Raw genomic sequence first — 14,498 nt, 5'->3', positions numbered from 1 at the left:
ATGGCCCAGGAAGAGGGAGGTAGGCAGCACACAGTGAGCAGGAGTGAGAATGACATGTGACTCATGAGCTCAAGGTGGCTGAGTCTTCTGGGAAAGGTACTGCAGAGTCTATGAGCTCTGGTAGGACACCAACTGGCAGAAGAGACACTTCTCCAAGGTGTAACATCTATGGAGACACTACTGCATTTTTAGCTTTCTTTTTCCTTCTTGGAGAGAACCCTCAGCACTGAGATTAGTGTTGGCAACACATACCTCTCAGGCTAAACCCTGTAACCAAGGCCTGTGAAACAGGATTGTGTCACCTGAACTAGGACCAGGGCAAGAGCAGAAGAAAGAGCGTGTGGGTGGTTCAGACCTGCATGTATCCTGACAAGCATATCCATTAGTTTCTGCTCTATGGCCCTCTGCTGGCTCCTGGGTTTTCATGTTTGTTGAACCATGGTCCCTCAGTGTAATTTTCTGAATATTTTTACTAGCTTAGATTATCCAGAATGGATTGTTGTTGCACTCAATCAGTGAACCCCCAACTGGTATACATGATGGTTCCTTTGGAACACGCAGACCTCACAGCTTGTGGCATGTCTTTTTGCAGAACCAAAAGTACCTCTAACAATTGTTTAAAAGCTAAACAGATGTTCAAAAGAGACCAAAAGAGACTTCTATCAATCTGGTAGTTGCCTATATGAGTATTTCATCATATTCAGGGTTTATGTGATTTAGTTATAGATCATTATGTATAAGCAAAGCAAATGATAACAAAAGCAGATATTTGTTCCTGATTTATAACCTGTTAGAAATAATTTGATAATGTGACATTGTATGTTTTAAGCCATAACCTCACTCAGTGGGTTCTGGTTTGAAATTCATTTATTTACCTAAATAAACACTGTCATATTTGTATGGCAGATAAAATAAATAAGACTTGTGCCATTTACCAGTATATGAACCTACTAATGAATGATAGAATGGGGAGATACAACATAAAACAAAATGACAAAAAAAAAAACCCACAAAATTTGCCTAATTTCAGCAATATGAAAACCATCTTCCTGTCTGTGAAGATACATTGAGATGATGAAATGGTTTGTCTTTTTCACACATAAGCCAAAATAACATTACTGTTTCATGTAACCCAGCAATCTGTACTGTCACATACCTTCTTTCTTTCTCTAGCTATTCCACTCACTCTGTACTTAGCCTGGTCTCAGACCCAAGCATTGTACAGAATGTGGTAATCTCAAGATTCTACAAAAGCTATTGCAGAAAGGAAGAAGCTAAAATAACTACTAGACACATTTCACTTGGAAACAAAGAAAGAACACAGCTAGCTTCAGTGGCTCACAACCATGATTCTAGAAGAAAAATGGAGAGAGCAGAAAAAATAATGTCCAGGTGTCTGAAGCCAGAAGAAATCCACACTGTGTTCCAGAACAACATGAGTTACAAAAAAAAACCTACCTAAGGAAAAAGTATCAAAGTAGAGACAAAATCCAGAGGAAGCAGTGTCTAGGCAGAAGAACAGCAACAAAAAAAATCAAAGAGAGAATGTGTGCAGCCAGCCAACCATTCATTTGCTCTGCTCTTTGCTTCTAAGGGCAGAAACTACTTTACAAGCATGTGCAAGATGAAGGGAAGACCGTTTATTCTTGATGTTCACAGTAATACCACCCACTAGTTCAAAGATGCAAGGTCAACCTGGTCAAAGAATCAAAGCCTACAAAGGAGCAATGAAAGCACAGAAAAAAAGATGTGAGCCCAACCTGAGTCTTGTCACCAGGTGAGACTCCCGGTGGTGTCATTAACTAGCATTCAACTGAGGTTTTGGCCATAGGCTCAACAAAAATCATCAGAAGGAGGCAGGTACTAAGACGAGTAATGTTCTCCACAACCTGACACAGAGAGCACCACTGTGTAGGACAACATTCAATACACTCACTGAATGCATAAAATTGAGCTGGTGCCTCTAGGGAGCCTTCACCACTACATTCTAGAGCCTTTGCAGTGGAAGGTATTCTATAGACTACTAAAAGAGAAAACTACAAACAAACCAAGATACAATGTCTATGACTTACAACCAGTCCTGAATTTGTGGGAGTAAATAAACAATGTCTTATTGGATCAGGGCCACTCCATAGGAAACAACCCATACCGAACATTGCTTGGATTAACCAAAAACCAGAGACTAGATAGCCCTGAGACCTACGGTGAGACCAACCACTACTGGTCTTTAAAAAAGAGTATCAATTAAATTATGATTAATACTATTCTGCCATAATCATAGATCAGTGAGTTGTCCTCCCATCATCAAAGGCTTCCTCTGAAAGCAACAGAAAACAGATGCAGAGACCCACAGCCAGACATCATGGACATAGTTGAAACGTTAAGACTCCACTAAATGCCTCTCCCTCAAAACTCAGGAAATCTCACAAAAGGGGAGGTGGAAAGATTGTCAGAGCCAGAGGGTATGGAAGACAACAAGAACACAAGGCCCTCTAAATCAATTATGTCAGGTTCATATAAACTGAGGAAGAAAGCACAGGGTCTGCATATGTCTGAACCAGGTCCTCTATTTTCCATAAAACAAAAAGTAAATAAACAAATAAATTTGCACAATTTAAAACTATAGAAATGATGGGATTACAAAACAAAATGCAGATTACACTCTGTCTCACACTTTCTGTCTCTGTCTTTTAGACTTTGTCTCTTGCTGTCACTCCATCTTCCTCTTTCTCCTCTGTCTGTCCATCTCTTTTGTGTTCTCCTTCTCCCTCCCTCTTCCTGTCTCTCTCCCTGTCCTCCTCTCTCTCATCACAGAGTCCTGGTAATTGTCTACTCATCTTGACTCTACAGTGCTACAGTATGAAACATCTACAACCAGGAGCCTGAAGGAATCTCCTGGGGTGAAAGACAGGGACATTTCCAGTGTCATGTGAAAAAGTACATTCTTACTGCACAAATTTGTCCAACACTAAACCATATTAAATTATCTGCATGCGGGTCATTTCTACTGAGATTGACATGTAGTCCCATGCTACAGTGCTAGTTCATTTTGAAAGATCCTCTTGTAAACTCTAACACCTCATGTGATTGCTGGAGGACAGCTTAAGTAGTTCTAGGGACACTTGTAATAAAGACTAATGGACACTGTCATATTAGTGCTTTGTGTGACAAATACAATAGGAAATGTATATGAATGAATACTAGACTCATGCTGTATACCACAATCTATGAACATACCAGTGAGTGGCAGAATGGAGATACAACACAAATAAAAATGAAGAAAAACCCAAGATTTCCCTATATATCTAAAAAATGCCAAACACTATAAGTACAAATACATTGAGATGAGGAACAGATTGATCTTTTCTTTGCAAATAAATAAACATAATATTGCTTTTTCATTACTCTGGAACATGTACCAACAAAAGTCTTTTTACTTTCTCAAACTGTTCCATGCACCCTCTATTAGCCTGGTCTCAAACTCAAGCATGGTAAAGAATGTTATAATCCCAAGACTCTACAGAGACTGTTGCAACTAGAAAGAGGCTACAATAACTGCCACACTCTTTTCACTTGGGGAACAAGTGACAAGGCAGCCAGACCTATGGGCTCACATGAATGCTTCTATAAAGGGAGGCAGAGACAAAAAATGTCCATGTGTATGAAACAAGAGCGGAATCCATAGTGAGTTCCAGAAAAATGTGAACTACAGAGACAAATGGACATCAGGAAAACAATAGATGAGGAGAGAAAACATCCAGAGGTAGCAGAGTATGGGCAGGAGAACAGCATTAAATTAATGACAGAAGGAATGTGTGCAGCCAGCATCCCTTCCATTCATTCTGCTATTTGCTTCTAAGGTCAGAAGCTTGCATTTGCAAGACAAAATGAAGACCACTTGGTCTGGTTGTTCACAGTCACAGCAGATACTCATGTAAAGACACAGGGTCACGCTGGTCCAAGAATCAAAGTGTACAAAAGACGGATGAAAACAGAGAAGAGAAATATGAGTCCAACCTGAGCCATCACAGCCTAAAGAAGGACTCCTGAGTGAGAAACACAAAGAGAAGAGTCTTGGAGATCATCATCCTCTACAAGGTGCCTTCAATGCCCCCAGCCCTGCCCTTCAACAGCCAGAAAGAAGCCATTTGCCCTTTTCCTTTGATCATGGAAAAATGCTTACAGCTCACAACTCAAATCAACTGAAAAGGCTTCTTGACTGAGTTTCTTGAACCTGGATGTCTCTCTCTATCCTGCTAAGGCTACTCTCTGTAGATACAGCATGTATACACACTGTAACCTGAGCCTATACATCCTGTTGAATGTGACGCTTCATGTGCACATTATAAACAGCTTCATCAAGGAACTTTATTAGAAGCACTGCCATGATATCCTGAGTAAAAGTCATGGGAAGAGGGTCTGCTATGACAAGATCACCCACTTTCACCAGCTTATACCTCTGTAATCATGGCTGCTGTTGGTCTCCTAGCATCTTGTCCACCCAATCCTGTCTTTTAGCTCAGAATCAGACCTTCTGATTGGCTATGGCCTGAACTGTGATGTCATTCTCTCTTCCAACCTATTAGCACCTGGCAGAATTTTGGGGTTACCATGATGCTACCTGTAAACAAATTTAGATCACCGCAGGTCACCTGTGACCAGTGACCAGCGAGCACTCTCTGCTACTGGACACATAGCTGGTATTGGTCTGCTGATCAGACAAAGACAACTATTTATCCTGCTCCATTGTTACCTGGATAACTGTTGCTACACCACAGACCCACCCCAACAATGTCAGGTAATGAAAATTATTTGAAAAATGTTTGTGTGGTCACATCTTCCCTTATTTTAAGTATTTACTGTAATCTTTAGAATACTGTGGGTACTAGATATATAGATAATCTGAGTTCAGTGTGACATTTCTCTTTGGTTCTTAATAACATGTTGACTTAGTACAGAGAGCTTACTCTCAAGTGTAATATTGTCCACATCAGTTAAATTTCAGTGTCATTATGCTCTGGACTCTGCGTTGTTGAGTCTTAAGCAGCAAGTGATCAGGAAGAGAATCAGGCACTTCTTCATGGCATTAAATTCAACACAAATAAAAAACGAACAAGGTGTGCCTAGATCTAGGCCTCCACACCATGACTGTGATGGTCTCCCTCAACTACTGCTTCCCTATTACTGTTTCAAGTTCAGCTCTGTTCTAAAGGTATCACTCACACCAGGTGTGCTGGCACACCAGGAAACACAATATGCAGGGCTGAAGGCAGGAAGATCAGATCAAGTCTACGCTGAGCTACAGTGTTCTGTACAACACACACTGACCCAAGAGTTTCCCTCTAGAAGGGTTACAGGCAATTAAGAGTAACAGAGAATGAATCCATCTTATTTGGGGAGGAACCCTCTAATAGTCTAGCAAATCCCACAAGGTCAACTCTAAAAAACACGTAAGCACACCATGAAAAGCTATCAACAGTTTTTATTCATGAAGTTCATATACACACATGTGCTTTAGAGCTACACTTAAATGATAAGAGATCATGAATTACTAAAGGAGTGAGAAGGGCACAGGAGGAGTTAGAAGGTGGAAGTAAACAGATATATACAGTATTCATATACTAAATACCTTATACATAATTTTCTAAAAGAGAAGAACAGTACAGAGTATGGACAAGCCTGGTGGTACTGGGACTCACCTATGGCAACAGCATCCCAGAGGCAGGCTGGTACTTGTAGTTTCAAGGCCAGGTTACCTTATTAGAGAGACCCTGAGTGTTGTTTTCTAATTTTATTTTTAAATAATTTATTCAGAGTACATACCAATTTTTATTCCCTCACTTGTATCTTCCTGTTACCCCTCCTACCTCTTTCACCCTATTCCCCTCCCCTAGACATCTGACAGGAGGGGATCTCCTCCCCCACCATCTGATCACAGCCTAACTGGTCTCATCCAGATAGCCTACTTCCCCTTCCACTATGTGCTGCCAAGCCTCCTCACAAGGGGGAAGTGGTCAAATTGGGGACACCAGAGTTCATGTTAGAGGCATTCCTCCCTCTCCCCACAACTGTGGAGAATGAGCTATCTATTGGGTATATCTGAGTAAAGGGTCTAGGTTTACTGTGTGCATTGTCCTTGGTTGGTACAGCAGTTTGTGCAGGCCTCCCTAGGTCCAAAGATGCCAGTCTTGTTGGTCTTCTTGTGGGGCTCCTGGAGCCTGTGGGTCCTTCTTTTTCCCCATTCTTATATACCACTCTCACCTGGGGTCCCACGATATGCCAATCCCTCACTGACTGGAGACTCTCAGAGGGCATCCATGGTCAGGTAACATGTCTACTTGTAACTGAGTACGTACCATGCGTGTCTTTCTCAGTCAGAATATCTCACTCAGGATGATCATTTCTAGTTCTATCTATTTGCCTGCAATTTTCAAAAGTCCCTTGTTTTTAATTGCTGAGTAGTATTCCATGGTATAAATGTACCACAGTTTCTTTATCCATTCTTTGATTGAAGGACATCCAGGTTTTTCCCCCAGATTCTGACTATTATGAATAAGGCTGCTATGAACATACTTGTGCAAATGTTCTTGTTGTATGGTGGAGCATCCTTAGGGAATATGCCAAGGAGTGGAATAGCTGGGTCTTGAGGTAGCACTATTCTCAGTTTTCTGAGAAAGCACCATATTGATTTCTAAAGTGGTTGTACAAGTTCGCACTCCCACCAGCAATGGAAGATGGTTCCATTTTCTCCACATCTTCACCAGCATGTGCTGTCACTTGAGTTTGTGATCTTAGGCATTCTGATAGTGTAAGATGGTATCTGAGTTATCTTGATTTGCATTTCTCTGATGACTAAGGACATTGATTATTTATTTAGGTGTTTTTCAGCCAATATTCCTCCGTTGAGAATTCTCTGTTTAACTCTGAATCCCATATTTTAATTAGGTTATTTGTTTTTGTGGTGTTTAACTTCTTGAGTTCTTTATATATTATAGATATTAGCTCTTTTTCAAATACAGGATTGGTGAAGATTTTTCCCCAGTCTGTAGCCTGTTGTTTTGTTCTGTTGATAGTGACCTCTGCTTTATAGAAGATTCAGTTTCATGAGGTGCCATTTATCAATTGTTGACCTTACAGCCTGAGCTGTTGGTGTTCTGTTCTGGAAGTTGTCTCCTGTGGCAATGAGTTCAAGGCTCTTCCCTACTTTTTCTTCTAACAGACTTAGTATATCTGGTTTTATGTAGAGGTTTTTTAATCCACTTGGTTAATTATTCATTTTACTTTCCGGTCATAGGGCCCTCCCTCCTCTCCTAGCAGTTGTATGCTCCCTCACTGTTTCTCCTAATCACTGGATGGAGTGCCCCCACCCACCCACACCAACATATCAAGTTGCATCATGACTGAGAGTATCCTCTTCCCATGTGGCTTGGCAAGGTAGCCCCACCAGGGGAAAATGATCAATATCAGAAAACAGAGTCTGTGTCAGAGACAGCTTCACTTACTAGAGGACCCATAGGAGTACCAAGCTTCCTAAAGTTTACATCTGTGTAGATGGCCTAGGTCCATTCTGTGCATGATACTTGCTTGGTGCTTCAGTCTCTACAGGCTTCTCTGGGCCCTGGTGATTTGCTTCTGTGGAAATCATGTTTTCCTACATAAGGGAGTATCTGTATAGGACAGAGCCAAGGAAGAGGCATGAGAAGATCTCTAAGCATTTCTGTTCTGGGTCACAGCTCTCAGACAGTGTGTATAGGAGCTATGAGAGTAAGACAAAGCATGGCAAAGAAGGATGGTGTGGAAATTGGAGCAAAATGTGGACCAGATCTACTATGAATCTGATATCCACACAGGAAGAGCAGAAAATTCATCAAATTAGTGTCATTCTATTCAGTACCAAAAATCAATCTGGAAACTTAGAATTGAGATATGTGAAGAAACATCCCCAAGACAGTACAAAGTGGAGATAGAACTACTGCAGACAGAAAGATAGAAAACATCAATCTCATCATTTACACACTGTCCTCTTGTTCCTACCGAAAATTTCCAAAGCACACATTTCTTTGGGACACAAAAATGTTCTGCATCCCTCCTTGCCTGTGCTGAGCAAATCCACATCCTCAGCAGGAATCGTGAGCAAACTCTCCAGGGTCTCCACCCCAACTGTGAATTCAGCATGGCTTCTGCCATCAGGCTCCAGCACTTCTCAATACATGTTCATGAACAATGTCTACTTTTACCAATATGCTGACAGGACCACAGTGACAGTGAAGACCGGCCAGGGAAAGATCTCCACCTTAGCACTGTCCTATCCAGGTGCTCTCAAGTGGAATCTCACAGGAAGTACAGATGGGAGGGCAGATGCACTACAGCACTTCACTGTGACCATCATGAAACAGGACACGCCCCTCTCCACACTGTCTGTGACCTCTCAGTGTGATAACATTGTAGAGTCCAAAGCCATAGTCCCTATCCAACCCAGTCTGCCAGCTTTCTCCATGCCGCAGCACCACAGGGGCCAAATCAAGGATACAGCCTGACACCTTCTTACCAGGTGGAAGCAACATGTATTATTATGACCACACTAGCCTTGGCCCTCTATTAATACATGGACAACTTGGGCACAGCCTGCATGCCTATAGCTCTGTGTCTTACTCTGGGAGTCAGGCCTCTGCCCTGAAACCTGAGATGGTGATGGGGCAAAAGGAGATTGAGCCAATGAATTTCCAAACACAACTTTCCACCTGTGCCTTCTCCTATTGCACACCTGCTCAAGCCACAACAGACACCAGTCTTCACGGTGAGAAAAGAGCCAGGAGGGGAAGGAGTGGGAATAGCACTCTAAGGAGAGTTAGCTCCACCATTCAGTAGTGGGCACTCAAAATGGAATGAGAATGTGTGTCCAGACAGGTTATTCTAGTTCTAGCTTTCCACCCCCATCATCAGACTCTATAATGGGAGAAAATGTAGAGCCATAGTATGTGGCATCCCTCCAGCATCAAGTAATGGCCACTGAGGTCACCAGAGTCATGGATGTTACTACTAATGCTAATCAATCCAATGCACTGACTGTAATCATCTCCTTCCTCGTCGTTGCTCTGTGCTCTAGAAAACATGAAGGGCTTTTCGTTTGCATGCCACTAGATTTTTCTATGAGTTGAAATTCTCCTCCAGATTAGTGCAGCTCAAATCTGGCCTGGAGAAGGTGCTCTTCCCACATTCCAAGCACTTCTCATAGAATACTCTTACACCTAAAACTGTAGAGACAGAGTTAGGGACAGCCCACGGACAATTGCTATGCCAGCCAAAGATGCTGCTTCTTTTTTCTTCTGCTGTGGTACTTCAGAGGAAATCCATGGCCAAGATAATACAATAATGAAGACATGTTATCTAATATTGTATCACACCCAAACCCAAAGATTTTAATTTCTTAAATCAAATGTCATGTACTTATAAGAAGTTTGTGAAACATGGTCTGGAGGAAACCTTGGTTTGTGAAATGCTTGCCTCACAGCAGTGTCCAATGAGGCTTAGATGCCTAAACCCACATAAAAAGCCAGGCATCTGGGGGTATCTGGGTAATGTAATAAAATGAAAGAATTTGGCAGAGTCAGGTAAGTTCTTGAAACTAATGGGCCAGATAACCTGCCTAATAGCAAAGTTCTAGGGAAATGAGAGCCACAGTCTCAAAGAGAAAGGGGAAGGCAACAGAGGAGAACACATCAAGGGGATTGGGTACCGGATCCATGGTGGCTATGCACACAGCACCCAAGCACAAAGCAACACCGAAACATGTAAGAAAATGCCACAGGGCATTGTAAGCAGAAATAGAGCAGTCATCATCTGCCTGTGGACAGAAGTGCTGTCAGTCCTGCTCAAGAAGAACACATAGAAATGCCTTCCACACAGTTAAAAGGGTCTGAGTGCTGTGAAAGGAGGGTGGGAAGTATCTTACTTACCAGGTCCTGACTTCTTCCCTGACTTTTTTCACTGGAAAAGGAGACGTCCCTCTGACTGCCACTTTCAGATTAGACACTCAGTCTTCTGCAGAGTCCAGAACTATACAACTCCTGCACCCAGGTTTCCAAAATGAGGACACTAACTGTGGACAAAGACAGGACCTCATCAGCCACCATCCACAGTTCTTCAGATTTCCTAGCCTGGGCTCCATCTCCAAGCATGGAACAAACAGAGAATAAAAGATTGAATGAGACTAAAGCTGAGCTTTCAATGCCCCCAGAAGTGGATGAGAACATGAAAGAAAACCAAGAAACATCACTCCTCCATTTAGCACACCCTGACACACAGCAGCATCTGCACTGCACTGATGCTGGGAGCTTAGCACAGAAGCCTGCTTCTGACAATACCAGAAGGGAGGCAGCATTTTTGGTCTAGAAGAGCAAGGGATGTGGGACAGTTTGATGGTGTCCACCATGGACTTTGTGGGTATTTGCTGTCCCTCGCTCTTGTTAACTCAGTGACAGAGAGGAGAATATAGCAAACAGTCCACAAACAGAACTACTGTGCTCTTGAGAAAAGCTATGAGGTAAAGCATGTCCAACACGGGCTACCCTCTTTCCCCATGATATAAAAGCACCTAGAAGGGGCTGGGAGAGCCTCCGTGGTCAAGAGAATAAGCAGCGCTAGTGGATTTCCAGTCCCAGCACCCAATCAGGCAGCTCACAACTGCCTGCAACTTCAGCTCCAAGGACTCCAGCACCCTCATCTGTCCTGCATTGCTACCTGCACTGTACACACACACACACACACACACACACACACACACACACACACGCACGCACACTCACATGCACACACACACACACATGGTGCGTGCACACACAGGGACTCCAGTGCCCTCATCTGTCCTGCATTGCTACCTGTACTGTACACACACACAAACACATACATACACACACACACACACACACACACACACACACACGATGCGTGCACACACAGGGACTCCAGTGCCCTCATCTGTCCTGCATTGCTACCTGCACTGTACACACATACACACACACATACACACACACACGGTGCATGCACACACAAGGACTCCAGCACCCTCATCTGTCCTCCATTGGTACTTGCACTGTACACACACACACACACACACAGTGCATGCACACACAAATAAATAAAAACATGTCTTTAATAAAATAAAATCAAGGTGCTTATAGTGGAAAAGAGAAGCTAGAATTTCGGAAACAGCCATGGAGAGAAATCTTTATCAGGAAATCAACTGACAGCCTCAACTGCCTCAGCTGATTTCTGTTGGGTATTCTGAGCACCTGACTTGATGATCTTAGCCCTTCTCTACCTGTTGTTACTTGTTCTTTGATTTGTTAATATCACCAGATGAAATACTCTGTTCTGCTTGAGAGTCAGCTTATGGTTCTCCAGCAGCCATCTGAACATCAAAACACTGGTGGCAGATATTTATCTTCCACAATTAATGAACTTCCTCACAGACCTAGAAGAAGTGCAAGATCCCACAGCAACCAAACCTAAAGTCTCCACAGTTATCTGGAGGGATCAGGCCAAGGACATCTTGAGAGTTATTAGTGGACCATCAGAGCAGGTGAGGAAGAAAGACCATGAAGTCTCTGAGCTGCTTGATGGATCTCCTCAGTCCAAAATCCAGAGCTGAGAACTGGTGGAGGGAGAGGGATAGGTTGGCAGTGCTGGAGTCACTAACAGGGCGATGGACAACAGGGCCAAGGACTTGGAGAGGAAAGCTCAGAAAGGGGCACCCAGGCTCAACACACCTAGAGCACAGGAGCATGGCATGGCCAAGTGGACCAGAGAAAACAACTCCAGGAAAACAGAGGAGCTAAAGCAGTCAAGGAACAGAGTCAAAGCAGATGAGAAGCCCACCATCCCCAAGGCCAAGAGGAAGAGGAATCCTCCTGAGCTCAGCCACCACAACTTTAAAAAGCCTAGAACCCACCTCGGCAGACACTTGCTGGAGTCCGTGCAGGTCTCTCACATACTGGGGAAGAAGAGTGAGAAGAAAACAAGCACATGCTTCTCCTGGGCTCTGGGAACCTCCTGTAGCAACAAAGATCCCAGGCCAGGCCCACTCATGCCAGCCATGCTGGATGGGACACTTGAGGGCCAAGGCCCTCACACAACCCTAGGCAAGGCACAGAGATCAGCGAACAGTGTGCACATGATGTGTCCAAACTCACCCCACTATGCGCTGCCCCCACCTGGGAATGTCAAGTTAGTACCTCTGCCTTTCCCAACCCTGGACAAGCCTCAAGCCAGAAGTGTTTCATTCCCACTCAGATCAGCCTACCTCACTCAGGTCAACCCAGCAGCCTTCTACCAGGGCATCTTTGATGGCCTCTGCCAAGCTAGCTCTACCCATTTCCACCAGTGCCTCATGACCTAATGTACCCAACCCATCCAGTCTAGCACTGTGCCTCAGTCTGCTGCATCAAGGCCTCTACCCTATAGAGCTTCATCTCATATTTGACTCCAGAGGGAGCTTGTTTCTGTTGCCAGGAACAAGGCACCCTCACCTGCCAAACCCCAAACCCAGCATCTGCTGCAAGACTTCAGCCACCAACCAATTCCATGGAGGAAAGTTGACATTTCAGGGCCAGTTATCTCACAGCCCATCACAAAAGAGCAGAGGCCAGAGAGGGAGGCCATGAAGAGGAGGGCTCAACATAAGCGAGAGAATGCTGCCAAGTACCCCTTCCCTGGGAAACTGCAGCTTTTCCTTCACAGGAAAGCAATATGGAAATTTCTCAATATTGTGGCTATGCAATATAACAGTAGTTCAGATTTTTGGGGGGTAGGGTGCAAGTTAGTTTATCAGTTTTAAATAGCTACAGAGTATCAGGCTTTGACACAGTTTGACTTCAAAAAGAACACTCAGCCCCAAGCTGTGGCTGCTCCCAGGGCCCTACCACCCAGAGTCTAGAGGCTAGCAGACAGGGAAGTGCAGCCTGGCACCTTCTGCACCTTTGACAACTTTCTTGTTAGCAGCAAGGTAGAGGATCCAGAGCCCTTGCTCCAGCTGGTGAGCAGCACAGCTGGGTGGGGGAAAGAACCCCTTAATGAAGATTCAAAGTGCAAAGGGATGATGTCAGAGAGGCCGAGTTCTCAGCTCTAGCCACTGCCTCACGTGTATGTGGCTCCATGGAGGTTCTCCAGGCAGTGCTGCTGCTTCTACTTCCAAGCCTTATCTTTTTTGTGCTCTTCATAACTGGCATCATTGGTGGGCAGCTCATGGTGGCACAGGGGGCAGGAATTTGTCTTACTTAGCCAGGGCAGAGTGCAGTTGGAATGGAAGAGGTGATGGCAGGGCATCTCAATGACTGTCTCCTTCTCCTCAAATTCCAAAAGGCACACAGGGCACTTGAGCTCAGCCTTGGAGCTACTGATGACTGTTCTGGGAAGGCCCTCCACCACAGCCTTGGCACCTGGTGGAGGCAGGTGGTGTTCCCAGTCTACGAATCCCAAGTCTTCAAAGTGCATCCTATTAAGGAGTGATCTGCTCCCCGGGGCCCAGTTCCAAGCCCCATGCACTCTCCTCATGAGCTCCAGCAACATATTGTTGCGGGCCTCAAGTCCACGGTTCAAGAGCTTGCAGTCGTGCTCATCGAAATAAGACGCCATTGCTGCTGGACTGCTGGGCTTGTCTGACACAGCTTTAGGTTGTCACTCAACAGGTCAAATCTTTGTATCAAGTTGCTTTTCAGCATGGACAAGGATAAATATAGACATCAATGTAGATGTATTCATGGAATATAAAATGTCATATGAATGTGTAGAGACATAGGTATATATGTAAGTACATAGGTGAATATTCTGACTTTTGTGTTTACATAAGTAAATAGACCTATTTTCTACAATACTTGTAAATATTTGAAGACAGTAAAATTGACTAGAGACATTTGAGTCAGTTATTGAATATAGTATATAGAGAGGGCTTTTTGTTTTCTCATAATTTATGTATTATTAATTATTATTAATGTTGACAGCATAATATATGTATATAAGTATAGCTTATGATATAAAACTGAAAATGTTCATTTAATATTAAAGCAATTCATCAAACTATACAGTTGTAATGGAATTATTCTCTTTGACTTTTGTTTTCATTGTACTAGACACTGAACACGGTACATTTTCTAAAATTTATCTTATAAACTGAACAAACTCGAGCTGTTACCACAGTTCCTTCCATTTGGAAACTCTCACCTCAGCCCTTAATCATCATTCTTAAAGGACAGATCTCTTTCTGATATTTCATGATATTAAATACATGCTTTCACGTATATACAATCTAGTACCCACAGATGAGAAGAAACATCAGGATGACTATTTTCTTAGATGGGTTTGGTAATGTTAATGTTTGTCTCAACTTGCATCCATTTTAGGATACATCCATTTAATATTTTATTTATTTTTTGTGTCCCACTGTGTATGTCCCTTGGTAACACATGTGTTCAGTGACACCCATGAGGGTGTCAGGAATTATG

The 14,498-nt window shown here is 43.4% G+C and overlaps 1 protein-coding gene and 1 pseudogene across 2 annotated transcripts; one reads left to right on the top strand and one right to left on the bottom strand.

Annotated features, from left to right (window-relative positions):
* LOC127210466 (uncharacterized protein C2orf78 homolog) lies at window positions 1-12,783 on the top strand (annotated as a pseudogene).
* Window positions 12,784-13,182: 399 nt separating this feature from the next.
* Window positions 13,183-13,632, bottom strand: LOC127210841 (E3 ubiquitin-protein ligase RNF181-like). Of its 2 annotated transcripts, XM_051170599.1 has the most exons (2): window positions 13,275-13,632; window positions 13,183-13,199 (listed from the first exon to the last, which is right to left on the bottom strand). In XM_051170599.1, the coding sequence occupies exons 1-2, from the start codon at window positions 13,630-13,632 to the stop codon at window positions 13,183-13,185; spliced, it is 375 nt and encodes a 124-aa protein (XP_051026556.1). The 2 variants fall into 2 exon arrangements, with proteins under 2 accessions (XP_051026556.1, XP_051026555.1); XM_051170598.1 differs by having other exon boundaries at window positions 13,183-13,632.
* Window positions 13,633-14,498: the final 866 nt, after the last annotated feature.

Source organism: Acomys russatus, chromosome 28, assembly GCF_903995435.1.
Source record: "Acomys russatus chromosome 28, mAcoRus1.1, whole genome shotgun sequence".
Taxonomy (NCBI): domain Eukaryota; kingdom Metazoa; phylum Chordata; class Mammalia; order Rodentia; family Muridae; genus Acomys; species Acomys russatus.
This window is presented reverse-complemented; position numbering and strand designations above follow the sequence as displayed.

Excerpts from the sequence above, each read along its gene's own strand:
- LOC127210841 (XM_051170598.1), bottom strand. The coding sequence starts at position 13,632 with ATGGCGTCTTATTTCGATGAGCACGACTGCAAGCTCTTGAACCGTGGA.